At 40.2% G+C, this 13,344-nt stretch overlaps 1 protein-coding gene across 4 annotated transcripts in view; it reads right to left on the minus strand.

Moving 5' to 3' along the window:
* Window positions 1-3,325: 3,325 nt before the first annotated feature.
* Window positions 3,326-13,344, minus strand: part of ATG10 (autophagy related 10) — an 85,874-nt gene continuing 75,855 nt past the window's right edge. For all 4 annotated transcript variants that reach the window (XM_046905905.1, XM_046905906.1, XM_424902.7 and 1 more), the window contains 3 exons: window positions 5,351-5,448; window positions 4,954-5,085; window positions 3,326-4,559 (listed from right to left, as the gene is read on the minus strand). In XM_046905905.1, the coding sequence (XP_046761861.1) occupies window positions 4,968-5,085; window positions 5,351-5,448 (216 nt within the window). In that variant the 3' untranslated portion in view covers window positions 3,326-4,559; window positions 4,954-4,967. The remainder of the gene's footprint in view (window positions 4,560-4,953; window positions 5,086-5,350; window positions 5,449-13,344) is intronic.

Here is a 13,344-nt window from a genome sequence, read left to right on the forward strand (position 1 = left end):
ACTGAAGAAATTCTGCTGAAATTCATGGAGCTGCAACAAGAATTGATATTGATTACTTCACCATATTCCGCTCTAATTAACTAGCACAACACTGACTGTTGTGAAAACAAGCATGTGATTTGACCCAATAAGTGTTTCTTTTAGTAACCAAAACCAAACAACAACAAACCTTCTGGCTGACCAGATGGAGGATAAATTCTAACCTGATCATTCTGACACAAATGAGGAATTATGTAGGTTGGAACTGCATTCCAAAGCAAAGCATATTTTTGGCTTAGTTGAACACACAGAATTCATTTTTCTTGCTGATTCTTGTAACTAAGGGCAGGTATGAATTGGTTCCCTTAAAAGAAGTCCCCAGAAGCCATGGTCCTCAACAAGTCTTCTCAGATTAGCAAGGATGAACGACTGAGAAATCAAAACCCAAATTCAGATCTAAGAGCCTTCAACAGATTTGCTAAATGAAACTAGCAAATACTGTAGAAGTTAACTTGATTTTGAAATAAAACAGGATTTCTATACATACGCAATCTCTGTAGAACATCCTGTAAGTTATTAAGGCACAGATGCAAATGGGGAGTTAGTTACCTACCTCCACTCAAGCCATTAGAAAGTAGATTGTTAAACACGATGACAGCTCACCTTAATCCCAAATATTTAGGTTACTCTGTATTTGTCTCTCAATCTAAGCTTAGAGCATTTGTACTAACTTAACTTTCGTTTGATGGTATTCTGGGCAAATTTCAAGGAAATGCTGACTCTGATGATAATACTGCTCTGTTTCTTAGTTGTTTATGGCGCTAAAAGGTTAAGAACTGTAGCAAGGCAGAGAACCGTCAGTTTGCTTATCCACTTCATGCTGTCTATTATCATCATTGCGTCCAACTAGGTGGAAACAGGGTCAAGGCACTGCAAAGGAATTTGGAGAGGTTTTATCAGCAGGAAGGAAGAGAGAGACTGCTTCAGAAACTGGGAAGAAGTATGACTTTGCAGCTAAGTGAATGTGTGGTTATAAGATATGGAGGAGGTAGAGTGATTACCAGCAGAGGATGTCTAGAAGCTGGAGTGTGACTGTCAGGACACTGACAAAGCAGTACCCTGCTGAGTGAAGCCATCCATTAGCAAGTGCCTGGAGTTTCTCTGACAGGGCAAATTTTCAGTGTAGTACAATTGCAATGCTGTGTCCAAATAATCTTTAGTTTTGTTTACAAGTTATAAATTAATGCAGAAAGCAAAGGCTGATGAGAATTCCTTCATGTCAAAGAAAATACATCATATCTTGGAATGGTTTGGTTTGGAAGGGACATTAAAGCCCACCCAGTTCCAACCCCCTCCCATGGGCAGGTTGCCACCCAACAGGTAACGCTGCTCAGGGCCCCATCCAACCTGGCCTTGAGAGCCTCCGGGGATGGGGCACCCACAGCTTCTCTGGGCAGCCCATGCCAGGGTCTCACCACCTCTGCATAAGGAATTTCTTCCTGACATCTAACCCAAATCTCCTATCTTTTAGTTTAAAGCCATTCGCTCTCATCCTATCACTATCAAACAATGTAAGAAATCCATCTCCCTCATGATCATAAGCTCCCTTCAAATACTGGAAGGCCACAACGAGGTCTCCACAGAGCCTTCTCTTCTCCAGGTTGAACAAGCTCAGCTCCCTTAGACCTCCTTACCGGGAGAGATGCTCCAGCACTCTGGTCATCTTCATGGCCCTCCTCTGGACTTGCTCCAGAAGCTCAGCATCTTTCTTGCGCAGGGTGCCCCAGGTCTGGATGTAGTTCTGCAGATGGGACCTCAAGATGGCAGTAGAGAGGGACAATGCCTCTCCCCTCTTCTGGCTACCCCCCTGTTGATACAGCCCAGGACACAGTTGGCCTTCTGGGCTGCAAGCACACATTGCTGGTTAATGTCCTGCTTTTTGTCCACCAGAACCCTCAAGTCCTTCCCTGCAAGACTGCTTTCAAGTTCTTCTCCCATACTGTACACATATTCGAGATCACCATGACTGAAGTACAACTTTTGGAGCCTCATTATGTTTCCATGGGCTCACTTTTTCAAGCCTGATAAAGTCCCTTTGGACAGCATCCCTTCCATCATATCAACTGTGCCACTCAGCTTGGTGTGACCTGCAAGCTTGCTGAGGGTGCACTCAATCCCACTTTTTACGTCACTGATAAAGATGTCAAAGAGCACATATTCATTTTTTATTGCAATTACTGAATGGAAGAATATTAAGGTGCAATGGAAGGCTGATGGAGTGGGAAAGGTGATCAGGGTATACTTTCCCAGAGATTTCTTATTTATTTCTCCTTGTCTATAATTATACTCTATTTAGTTACACTGTCCAATGAACAGCATCTCACAGATAATACTTAACATACTTCTAATAATCAGTCTTGGCAATGATAATGAAGGAACCAAACTGCTCAAAGCCTGTTTCAAATAGTAGTACTGTACCACAGTTTCTGCTTTTGAGGCAGAAACAGCAAGAGGGGATCTCAAAAAACTGTCTATGAAACTATGCTTATAAACTCTGCAAAGCAGCGACTTGGCAGTTGAATCTTCTTAAGGTCTAGCAGTTACTACTGAAAACAATATTCAAGGGTGTTCAAGGCTCTTCCCATTTCCTTTATCAAGTAACAGCTCTTGTCTGCTATTTGGAAACATTAATACTAAAATGACATCTGTGAATTGTTTCAATACCACTCTGTATTCGGGATTACATCTTTTCTTCATATTCCTTAAAAGTGGAATTTCTTCCCGGTGATTTATCATCAGCAGTGTACCAGGTAACATCTGTGACGATATATGAAAATGAGTGCAAGTGATCCTCAGGTACACTGATGCAGCATTCAGTGTTTATGGTTGATATGAAAAATTCCATCAGTCCTTTCCACTTCACTGATCCGAAGGACGGCAGGAGCTAATTCAGACGTTCATGGAAATAACAGTACCCAAGGCTAATTCGCAGTTATCCTGGGAACAAAGGTCCAAAGGGCTTGCCTGCATAGAGCGGGTGTACCACTGTGCTGGACAGAGGCAGCAGAGCTAGCCAGCAATGTGGAGCAGCTGAGAGCAGCTGACTGCTTTCATCCTTTTGTTCTATTGCACTGCAGATGAAGATGACAGAGTAGGGATGAACGTTTAACAGCTTTTACAACTGCTGTTATCTGCTTTTTGTTTTTCTTCCCGTACAAATCTTAAGTTTCAAAATGGGCTATGGATGTAACCATTAAGCACACATTACCGAAAGTGCTAAGAATGATAATGTAGGTGCCACCATGGTACATGAATGGAAGTCCATATTTTCTGGTATGACCCAGAGTAGGATAAATGAGGTGGTTTTATTATTAAATTCAAAGGGTTTGCAAAACAATACTGCACCAATGAAATTTCAAAGGTCTTATTTCAAACATACGATGCAAGTTTAAAATATGCAACCAATCACAATATCAAGAAAAAAAAAAACAATTTGAGAACTGCTGTATCTTACATTTTCAGCTCTGATGTGGCATACGTTAGATACTGCTGAACATAAAAAGTAAAATTTTCAATTCCATCCTGCTTAGGACTAGTGGTCTGTTTTATATTACACATAAATGTGATTGGGAAGGAATCCAAGATGGCTTGTACAGAAGTTACGTCTGTTTCTCACTGACTGCGCTACTATGTGATTCCTACTTGCTCAAACTTCAACAGCTGTCAGGGGATGCTTGTGCAAAGACTGCAGGATAGGGACTAAACGTAAACAACTACTAGTACAATGATAAATACTAATTGACTACAACAGTTACTCCCTTAGGGTATGGCAAAGCTTCTTTCAGAGGCACTGAGGCAGGTAAAAGCCTGATGTTCTCACAGGATAGCATTAGGCACCTTGAATTCTAGAACCATACCTGCTTAGTAACAATATAAACACTCTCTGTTCACAGAATCCTGATCCAGTTTGCTTTCCTAAGCATGACATACAGAATATCTTCTTAGAAAAGTTTTATCCAGCCCTGGGATTTGGATATTTTACATGTGTAATGTGGAATATGAGGGACAATGTATCAGGCTATGTTGGAGAAGGTGGTCCCTAGGCAGTGTAGTCCCATACATTGATTGCTACCATCTTAAACCACATTCTGCAATTCCTTTCTGTACATATTCTCACACACTGTGCACTAGAAATGTGAAAGCAGGTAGACTCAAACACAGCATTTCAACTCTGTATCCAAGAACCGCAGGTTTGTGCATTTGTGTGAAGCCCTATTAAGGCCACAACCATGGTAAAGCAGAGGAGGAAAATGAGCGACTTCAGAGGGTCAATGCTGTCACAAGGGAGAACAAGTATTGGTGGTGTTTGGGAGTTGCCATCACAACTGCAGCCAATTCTTAAGGCTTCAGCTGTGACTAGGCAAGTGCTTGCCAAACGAAGAGCCATGAACAGTCATCTTCCAGTGTTGTACTGCTTACCAACCACATAGAATTCCTTCAGTCTGTGTTTGTTTCTTCTCTAGAAAAGTCTGCAGTAGCTTTACTACATAGCTGTATCACCTGTCTTCAAGCTCAGGGGTCTGAAGTGGAGACATCAAACAGGAAAAAGAGAAAGGATGAAATTCAAATTAGGGCAGCAGAGTTTTGACAGATGGCACCATCAACCATGAGCTGGAAGGTCTGCCACAAAATGCACTTATACACCTGAAAGATACAACCCTCTCAGGAACCTTCTGACAGTTAGGAAATGTCACAGCAATGTGCCAAACTGATATCTCTCAGTGCAAATTTCCACTGCAAAACATGAAATGTAATACGGCAGTTGTGTAAGCAAAATACCAAAATCTGAGTCCTAAATGAACTGAACAAAGAGCTCCAAAGGCAAAGATAATGCTTTTGTCAGTTATCTAATTTTTTTATAATTTTGGAGGATGATGTGAGAAAGGTGATGGAGGGGATGTAACTTTCTCTTACCTTTCAATAAAATTTCAATCAATTTCAGCATTTGTATTCTCTTCAGGTTCTAGCTTTGCGTAACTCAAGGGTAGAGTTAGACCCACAACTGGGCCTACTGTACTTAGCCACAATACAATGTAATTTCTGTGTCTAGAAAAAAAGACATGAAGAATCCATAAAGATCTTACTCAGTTTTTCCTGGATTACTGACATAGTTGATAGCGATAAGGTATTTTAAAATGGGGCTACTCCTTCACTTGAGCTGTATCAAGTGTGTTATAATTTTCTGCAGTGAAGTGACCATATGGAATCCCCTTCCATTTGGACTAAGGAAGTTCTGCCCACGTCCATTTCCTGGCTGACTTACTTTATCTACAGTATATACACCTTGCGAAGCACAGCGGTGTTTTCTCACCTGTTGTCTTTTTGTGAACCAGCTAGTATAGAGCACATGAACTCATTAGTCCGGCAGGGGTGTAGAACAAAAAATGGCTGTCCAAGTAAGGGGTGCTCCTAAGAAATAATGTAAAAGTTGTTTTATTATACAGAAAGAAAACAGAAAATACGTCATCTGCATTTGAAAAAGATGTAGAAAGGTTCATTTGATGCAATTCTTCTCTTTTCAGAACTTAACCCACATTGTTTTTCTACTAAGTAAGTCATTAATAAATCAATACTTAACAGCACATTATCTTACCTAAAAGGAGAAATAAAACCACCAAGTACACTGTGCCACAGTTTTACTTCAAATATAAAAGTTTCCAAAAGCAGCTCAAGTTACTGTATCAGCATTTTTCCAGTGCAAGTGTAGGCAAAACTATTGTATTTGATCACATGTTTTTACAACATGAACAAAGCTGCTCCATGGAAAATCTCTTTAACAGAAAGCCCTGTCAAACTTCCGCTGGAAAGTAAACAGAGTTTTATGTGGAGCTTGTAAGGGGAAGCAAGGAGAAAGAGCCATGGAGGTGGCTTTAGCTTCCACTAGATGGCATATCCTCCTTTAGGCTATTCTACAGAAAAATGTCCTGAACTGTCATTGTCTGTCAGGCCTGAGGAAAAAATTATATTGTGATTTTTAGTTAAGTTTGCAGTCAGACACACTCCCCACAACAAGATTTTGTATGTTCCTTTCCAACTTCACACGGCACAGAGAGCTGCTGAAAACTCAATCTAATGTTCCATAAAGCTTTTGCTTTCTTCTCCAACAGCCACTAACTCTGCGTATGTGCTTTAACTTAATCAAGCTTGCACTAATCCCTGGCTGTTACAGGGATCTCACATCTGCTTTTGCGCCAGTGATACCAGCACATCTGACTGTCTCCATGCACCATGCCCTGGGGAACTGATTTTCCCTAATGCTGCTGAGGTCACTGTTACTGCTTTCCATCAAAATAAACAAATTCTACCTCACAATCAGCAAGGGTATAAGCACTTAATACAGGACAGCAGGGAACAGCTAGCAGGTGATCCCAGACAAGGAAGATGTCAGAGGGCTAAGGCAGACTGTGTACAACTGAGCACAGTGTGCATGGCCATCTGCCGAAGCTTCAAAGCACCACACACAGCAGGGGCAAGGAGGGAACCAGGCACAGGCCACCTGGACTAAACAGTAGGATCATCACCTGCACACTGTGTCCTCTGTGACATGAGATTGGCTGGCAGCACAGGGCTGCTTACCGTGGCCTCAGCAGATATCAAGAAGGACTGATGTGATGGGCAACTGACCCTGGGCAAAGACCCTGTTCAGTTTGCTTCTAGTAGTGGCTCCGTCTCTGGTTGGTCAAGAAGAAACTACACAAACTCAATGCTCTGAGACATATTCATTTCCTTTGTCCAAGCTGTTGAAGCCAAAGTTCCCTGGTTCTGTGACTGCATTTTGTGACTGCATTGCCTGCACTGAAGAAAGGAGGCTCATCAAGACTCCTTGCTACACAGTGAAAACTCCTTCTCCAACTATTTGCTTACAAACAGAAAACAAATCCTGGCCTGTCATCTTCAGCAAAGAGGGCATATCCCATATTGTCTCTTTCAGTTAAAGGACAGTTGGTTCTCATGCTGAAAACACACTCATGAAGAGCCATTATTTTTTGTCTAAGAGAACTTTTAAAAACTTCCAAAAGCTTCAGAACACGTAAGAATAATGTTCAGAAGGCTGTTTTCACACTGCAGTGCAAGTAGGTAACTTACGCATTAATGCTACCACCTGCTGTTGGCAACAGTGAACTGGTGCTTTTTTCCATTGAGAAATATTGACAGTTTTAATCAAGAAATCCATTCAAATTATCTGCTAGCTTAAATCACTTTATATCCCTAAGAAATTCTAGAAAAAACACAGCTTGTGTCAGTGTTAGTCCTCAAAGATAGTAAAAACTGTTAGTTAACAATGGTTACAAAATAATTAAACAAAGAAAAAAAGCAACAGTTTGAGTCAATTTCCTTACACGAGCAAAGAGTGTAAAGAGTTAATACACACACCCAAGAAGAATGGAGAAGATCATCTGGGCTTTAAATATCTTAGCACTCTGAAAAAGAGCGTCATTTTTCAAAGCTGAACATTGAGCCTGAAGTCAGTCCCAACCATTCTGTGACATTGTATTTCATTCTATCCCCTTCCACTTCGTTGAGCCAACTACCAATGAGTGGCAAATGGAGGCCAGAGGTCATTTCTTAAAATAACTAATTAAACTTACGTTCAGCATTTCTCTTTTTGTTTCTCCTCTTCTTACAAGATGACATAGTGAGACTGAAGAATTCCCCAACACTAACAATTAGATGTCCATATGAAAAAGCAGAGTGCATTGCTACCCCGATTTCCAAGAGGTCCTATCTTTAGTGTCAATACATGAAATATGAGCGTTTGATAAAGGCTCCAAGAACACTTGATTTGGTTTAGTCAAACCCTCCTCCTCCCAAGCCTCCCGTATTTGTCAACTTATTAAGGGTTGCTTCATGCAGTTTCTGAGGCAACGGAAGCACCAGAATGGTCCAAATCTTGCTACAATACACATAACTTTTAATGCCAAGAATGAAGCGTCCATGAAGTCAAATAAGTTTATTACTGCACAGATCCTTCAGCAAAAAAGTCCATGGGCACAATGTCAAGCAAACAGTCGTGTCTAAAGTGCGAATTTTTCAATAAGCTTATTGCATCAGTTTATTTTTCCCACCCTAAATAAAAGGAATGAAACTGCAAGAATGGCACACTGTTCACAACTGTTCAAAGCCTGAAAGATATGGATACATCACACACTGCGTGTCTGACAGGAAAAACACAAAAGGAGAAGAGATTAAAAGAGATACCAAGCCAAGGCCCATTATCAGGAGTCTCTAAAAAGGGAAATGGCTGAGGCAAGGAGGAGAGCTGCTGAGCAGTCAGGGAAAACATTCTGAGAGCACCAGATCTGATTCAGTCCAATTCTGAATTCCAAATCCTGTACATAATGGACTACCCACGAGGCTTAATGTATATTCAAGGTTAAATGACTGACACAGCAGCTCTGAGGAAGAACTACCACACAGCTGCCAAAAAAAAAAAAAAAAAAAGCAAGAGTTATCAAAGCTCTGAATGATTTCAGAATGGATATCAAGCTACAGAGCCTTCTTATTGTCAGGTCACCAGTTCAGCTTCAGCCTGGGCTGGCAGTGGCTAGAACTCATTATTATATGATGGCTGCATATGCAACTGTCTGGCTTCACACAGGCCAATTGGCATTAATTAGTGCCTTGGTGATGGTGGCTGCAGATGAGTCCAGAACTAAGGGCAGTGGCTTATCTTGTTAACCCAGGGGTAGCCCAGGTAAGAGCAAAGTGCTCTGTCAGGAAATGTAGGCAATGTGCATGTGAAATAGTTTTCTGAGTAAAATGCTAGGACAGCAACACTAGCCTTCAGTTAGCCTCTTCTGTGCACCTGTTAAGTGGAAAGCATAAAGTCCTACTGAAGTTTTACACACACAAAAAAGATCACTTTATATAACAAAGAGTGTTCTCATTTTTGATCAGTCATATAGCAGTGCCTTTTACTGTGTGTATGACTTTCAAGTCAATTCTCACAATTAGTCACTGGCATTGTATAGAGAGAACCCATTTAGAGGTTGCTCTCAAGTCTTCTGGACAGCAATAGCTGGCAGCTTGTCTGAAATTTGCAACTTCATCTTCTTGCAGCTATCCCTACACTGACCTGTAACACTGCTCAGCAGCAGGCACTGCAGTTCACCACACATCTGTGTATCTCTGAGTCTGAACCAACTTTAACAGGAAAACAGACTTTTACAGGGAGCAACTAGCTCCAGTGAATGTGAAAGCTCAAATCATTGGCAAGTTTACTCCCTGCAGGAAACTGTCTTTACTAGGTATCTTCAGGAATGATCCAAAATCAGAATGATCTGCACTCTTTTCTGTAGCTGTTTGCTCAGCTCTCTCAGATGTGAAGTATTTCATTGGTAGTTTGGTGATTAATGTACCTGTGTTTAAGGATGCTACAGAAGACTGAACGTGGCTGAGAAGTGTGACAGCTTCCCATTTCAGCTAGAACCATCCCTGCAGCTGGGGTGGGCTCACTGGGTTATGAGGTCAAACTGGCAAGCTTCAACTTCTTTCACTGAGGTTTATGTTAGGTAGTGTGCCTGAGCCCTTGGCAGCAACTATGAAAACGAACACTATTGGCTACCAGAGACTGAAAAACACCTCTGTTTTAGAAGCAGTTTTTTCTATGTGCTGTAGAAAGGTCTGCTCTCAAAGTCTGTCAGGGACACAAAGGCTCTGTTGCTGTCCTTCACCCATTCTGTCATCATTTACTAACACAACTGGATTTCCCTCATAAGATTACGAGGAGGTGTAAGCTTCATCCCCTCTCTGTGCAGTGCCTGTAACACAGTGAAATAATAGACATGAATCTGAAGTGGCAAAAATTGGGTAGTTTCTAAATGCAAGTAGAATAAAATACAAAACTTCCCCTAGATTGGATTATGTCACTTCATCTAGCAGTACGTGTAGGAAATAGTATCGATGTCAGATTTAAATTAAAAATAAACATTACTTCAGGTAATGGGTAATTGCTTGTAGGTAGCTGTACTGTGCTCTGCTCTTCTCCTCCCCATCCAGCAGGTTTTTTTTTGTCAGTACATCTGTTGTAACAGCACCATTTATCTTCTGTGTGATAACTGGAGTTGTCCAGTAGTAATGGCTTCTATTTTCACCAGTGCTACATTAACCTGCCTCTGAGCATACATCATAGCTTTTATGGCCATTTACGATAGTGCAAGGGATTTGTGCCTGAACTACCTCTGCCCAGATCTAGTTTGCATGATGCCACTTTACAAAAATAACTCACTCAGGGGTGTCAGAACTTCCATGTGGGATACCTTACCAAACAGGCCAGAACCAATTGTTTTCAGGTATCTTCCCAGCAGTGTTTGCAATCCCAGTTATCAGGTCAGAAAAAGATGGTAGAATTAACAAATCATGACCCCCAAATCTCCTCCACTTAGGGGTACAAGAATAGTGACATGATGAATAAAGAAGTTACATGTCCTTCCCTTTTCACCAATTCTTAACCACAGTTACTCAAACACGTTTGTTTTTAAGTAAAAATCCTTGACTCGGGATTATGATGCTACAAGTATTTTACAACCTCAAATTCACAATCTCCTTTTTCATTCCTTGTTTTTACATATATGCCAACAGTAACTTACTTGTCAATAAAATCAAATTCCTCTCATTCAGAGAAACAGCAATAAAATTTTGCTTTTCAGGTTGAACACATGTCCCCCAAGCAGGACAATAACTGTACACATGTGAAACCTAACGTGTGTTGAACTTGAGGTCAAAAGAAGACTTCATGCTTCAATTACACATCTGCCCCAGTTCAGGTACAAAAAAAGCAAGTAACAAGCAACAAACCCCCATGAGGGAGGGCTATGGGAACTTTGAGCACGTTGTGATTACCAGAACCAGCAGTGGTGCAAAGGCAGCAGGGCAGCAACAGCTGTCAGATGAAAAATGTTCCAAATGTTTCTCTCCTACTGTTTCCTTCTTCTTACACAAGTTTTTCCCTCTAATAATGCAAATACTACAACAGAAACTCCATTATTATGCTATTGCTATGTTGCAGAAGCAGCATTATGGAAATGCAATTACACCAGGAACTTTTATCACTCAGTTAGAAGGTGCAGATCATAGCAATAAAGTTAGAATACTAACTGTATAGCACTTCTCCATTCTACTGACATGGGTCACAACATTGCTATTAATGCAGCCACTTTATAAAAATAATGTTTAAGTAATAGGATTGGTATTGGTTACAGAGAAATGATAATAATAAAAAAAAAAACCTTCAGAGATGGCAAAAAGGCTGGTGAAAGAAATGTGCTTGCTGCAATAGCTGCTAGAACAACAACAACAACAAAAGATTCAAAAGCTCCTTTTATCTTAGGGGGCACGGGACACAGTTTATTACCTGGGATGGGTAACATATTTAGTCACCTTGATTCCAATTTACAAACGGAAGCCAAGTCATCCTCCTGATAATAACTGAGGAAAGTTTCTGTAACTTTGCAGTAAAACTCAGAGAAGCACCCCTACTGCTAAGCCTGCTGAAGATGAAACAACCTACTTCTGTCCGTACAGACAGCTAGAGAACGACTATAAAAGTGCAGCTATCACTGTTCTCCTGCATTTTCTGAGATAAACAAAATAAATCTGCTCTGATACTGAGCCAGGGAAAACTACAGACTGGCTAAGGAGTCCAATGAAACAAAAAAAGTGAAAACCAGATCAAAAAAAGCAAGTTTCTGCAATTACTGAATCACTTTTTAGAGAAGCCTCCAGAGGGATTCTGATTTATGCTCAAGTTCTTTGCAGAAGAGCAGTTGAAATTGTCCTTATGATTTAATAGATGTGTTCCCTGTGTATCTCTAAAGACATACCAACTAACTTCAGTGGCAAGTTTACATTAATCCTTTTATTACTACAAACCCCACATAGCCAACTAAGCTTTCTTTTTGCATCAAGTATAAAGTTGAAGCTGAAAAAGCAATTAATCAAACTGCTAAGATTTTTCTTGAGGAAAATTGAGTTGCTTTGGCAGATTCCACAGCACGAATATATGATGTTACTCAATACAGCCAGAAATTCTGAAAGATGAAGTACACCTACCACTCCGTACCTGCAGCTTCGAATCCACCATGGCCAAGAAGGAGGAAATACTGGTTCTGAAGAAACAAACACTTCGTGGCACAAACTGACAGGGCTTTTTCCATAAATGACATCTAAAACTGTGCTAATTAAGCCTGAATGCAGCCTTTTGTCTAGATTTTACAATAAAATTGTTTTCTTGCTTTAGACAGAGATCTGACCACCATGTTCCACACACGTCACCTCCATATTGCTAACGTATTGCTACTTGTGTTGACAGCTGTAGCTTCTGCTGAACATGACACCTCAACATGTCTGCAGTCAAATATCACAAACACAGCAATCTTGCTTTTCTGTTTTTAAAGCTATCAGAACTATCAGAGTGTACCCAAAACCAGAACAGTACTTCTGTCCACCATCTTTGAAGACAGCTTTTTGCTTCTCTTGTCTAATGCACAGCTCAAGTTAAAAAGTCACAGACAAAGCCTGTTATCCAGTAATAGTGTTTTCAAGGGCAGCAGACGGAAATGAGTTTAAATAGGAACTTTACTTCAGTTTACATAACAGCTTAGGTCTTTTCTACTTCAGGTGTATTCAAAAGATAAACATCATCTCCATGTAGTGATTTCTCTAACTAACAACAGTGGTAACAACAGAAGTTCTGTAATATCTGATGTGTGTGTACTTTTTGTGCAGAGTTAATAAATTATTGTAATACTTCAAGAGCAGAGAATTAAAAAATGTAATAAATAACTAGATAACCAAGATCTAGTACGTTTCATTCCTGAAATCAATTCATCCGACCAATTCCAGAGTGATGAGGTGACGATCCCTTTTTACAGTTAATATATATATATTTAGTATTTTATTTAACATCTAACACAATATCCTCGAAAGGCATACCTAAGACAAGCATAACATAAATCAAGAATAGACAACACTGCTAATACTGACATATGTAAAATGAGGTTTTGATTATGAAATGTAAGAACAATTGGAATCAAAGCACTAGATGACGCTCAGACAAAACTATGTTTTCAAAGCCTAAACTTCTCACAAGCATGTAACTTACATTTAAGATTCTTTAAGAAAACTCTATAGCTAAAAATTGGCAGGTCCATAATTACATTGTCAAGAAATGGCATCTCAGCCATTTCTCCAAGAAAATAAACAGATGATTCTTCTTCCATGCTTGCCAAAATGAGATTAATTCAGTTGTCACAATTTTAGTTATGCAGCATATAGTCTTAATTAATTACTATTTAAAATCTGTTC

This window comes from Gallus gallus, chromosome Z (assembly GCF_016699485.2).
Source record: "Gallus gallus isolate bGalGal1 chromosome Z, bGalGal1.mat.broiler.GRCg7b, whole genome shotgun sequence".
NCBI lineage: Eukaryota > Metazoa > Chordata > Aves > Galliformes > Phasianidae > Gallus > Gallus gallus.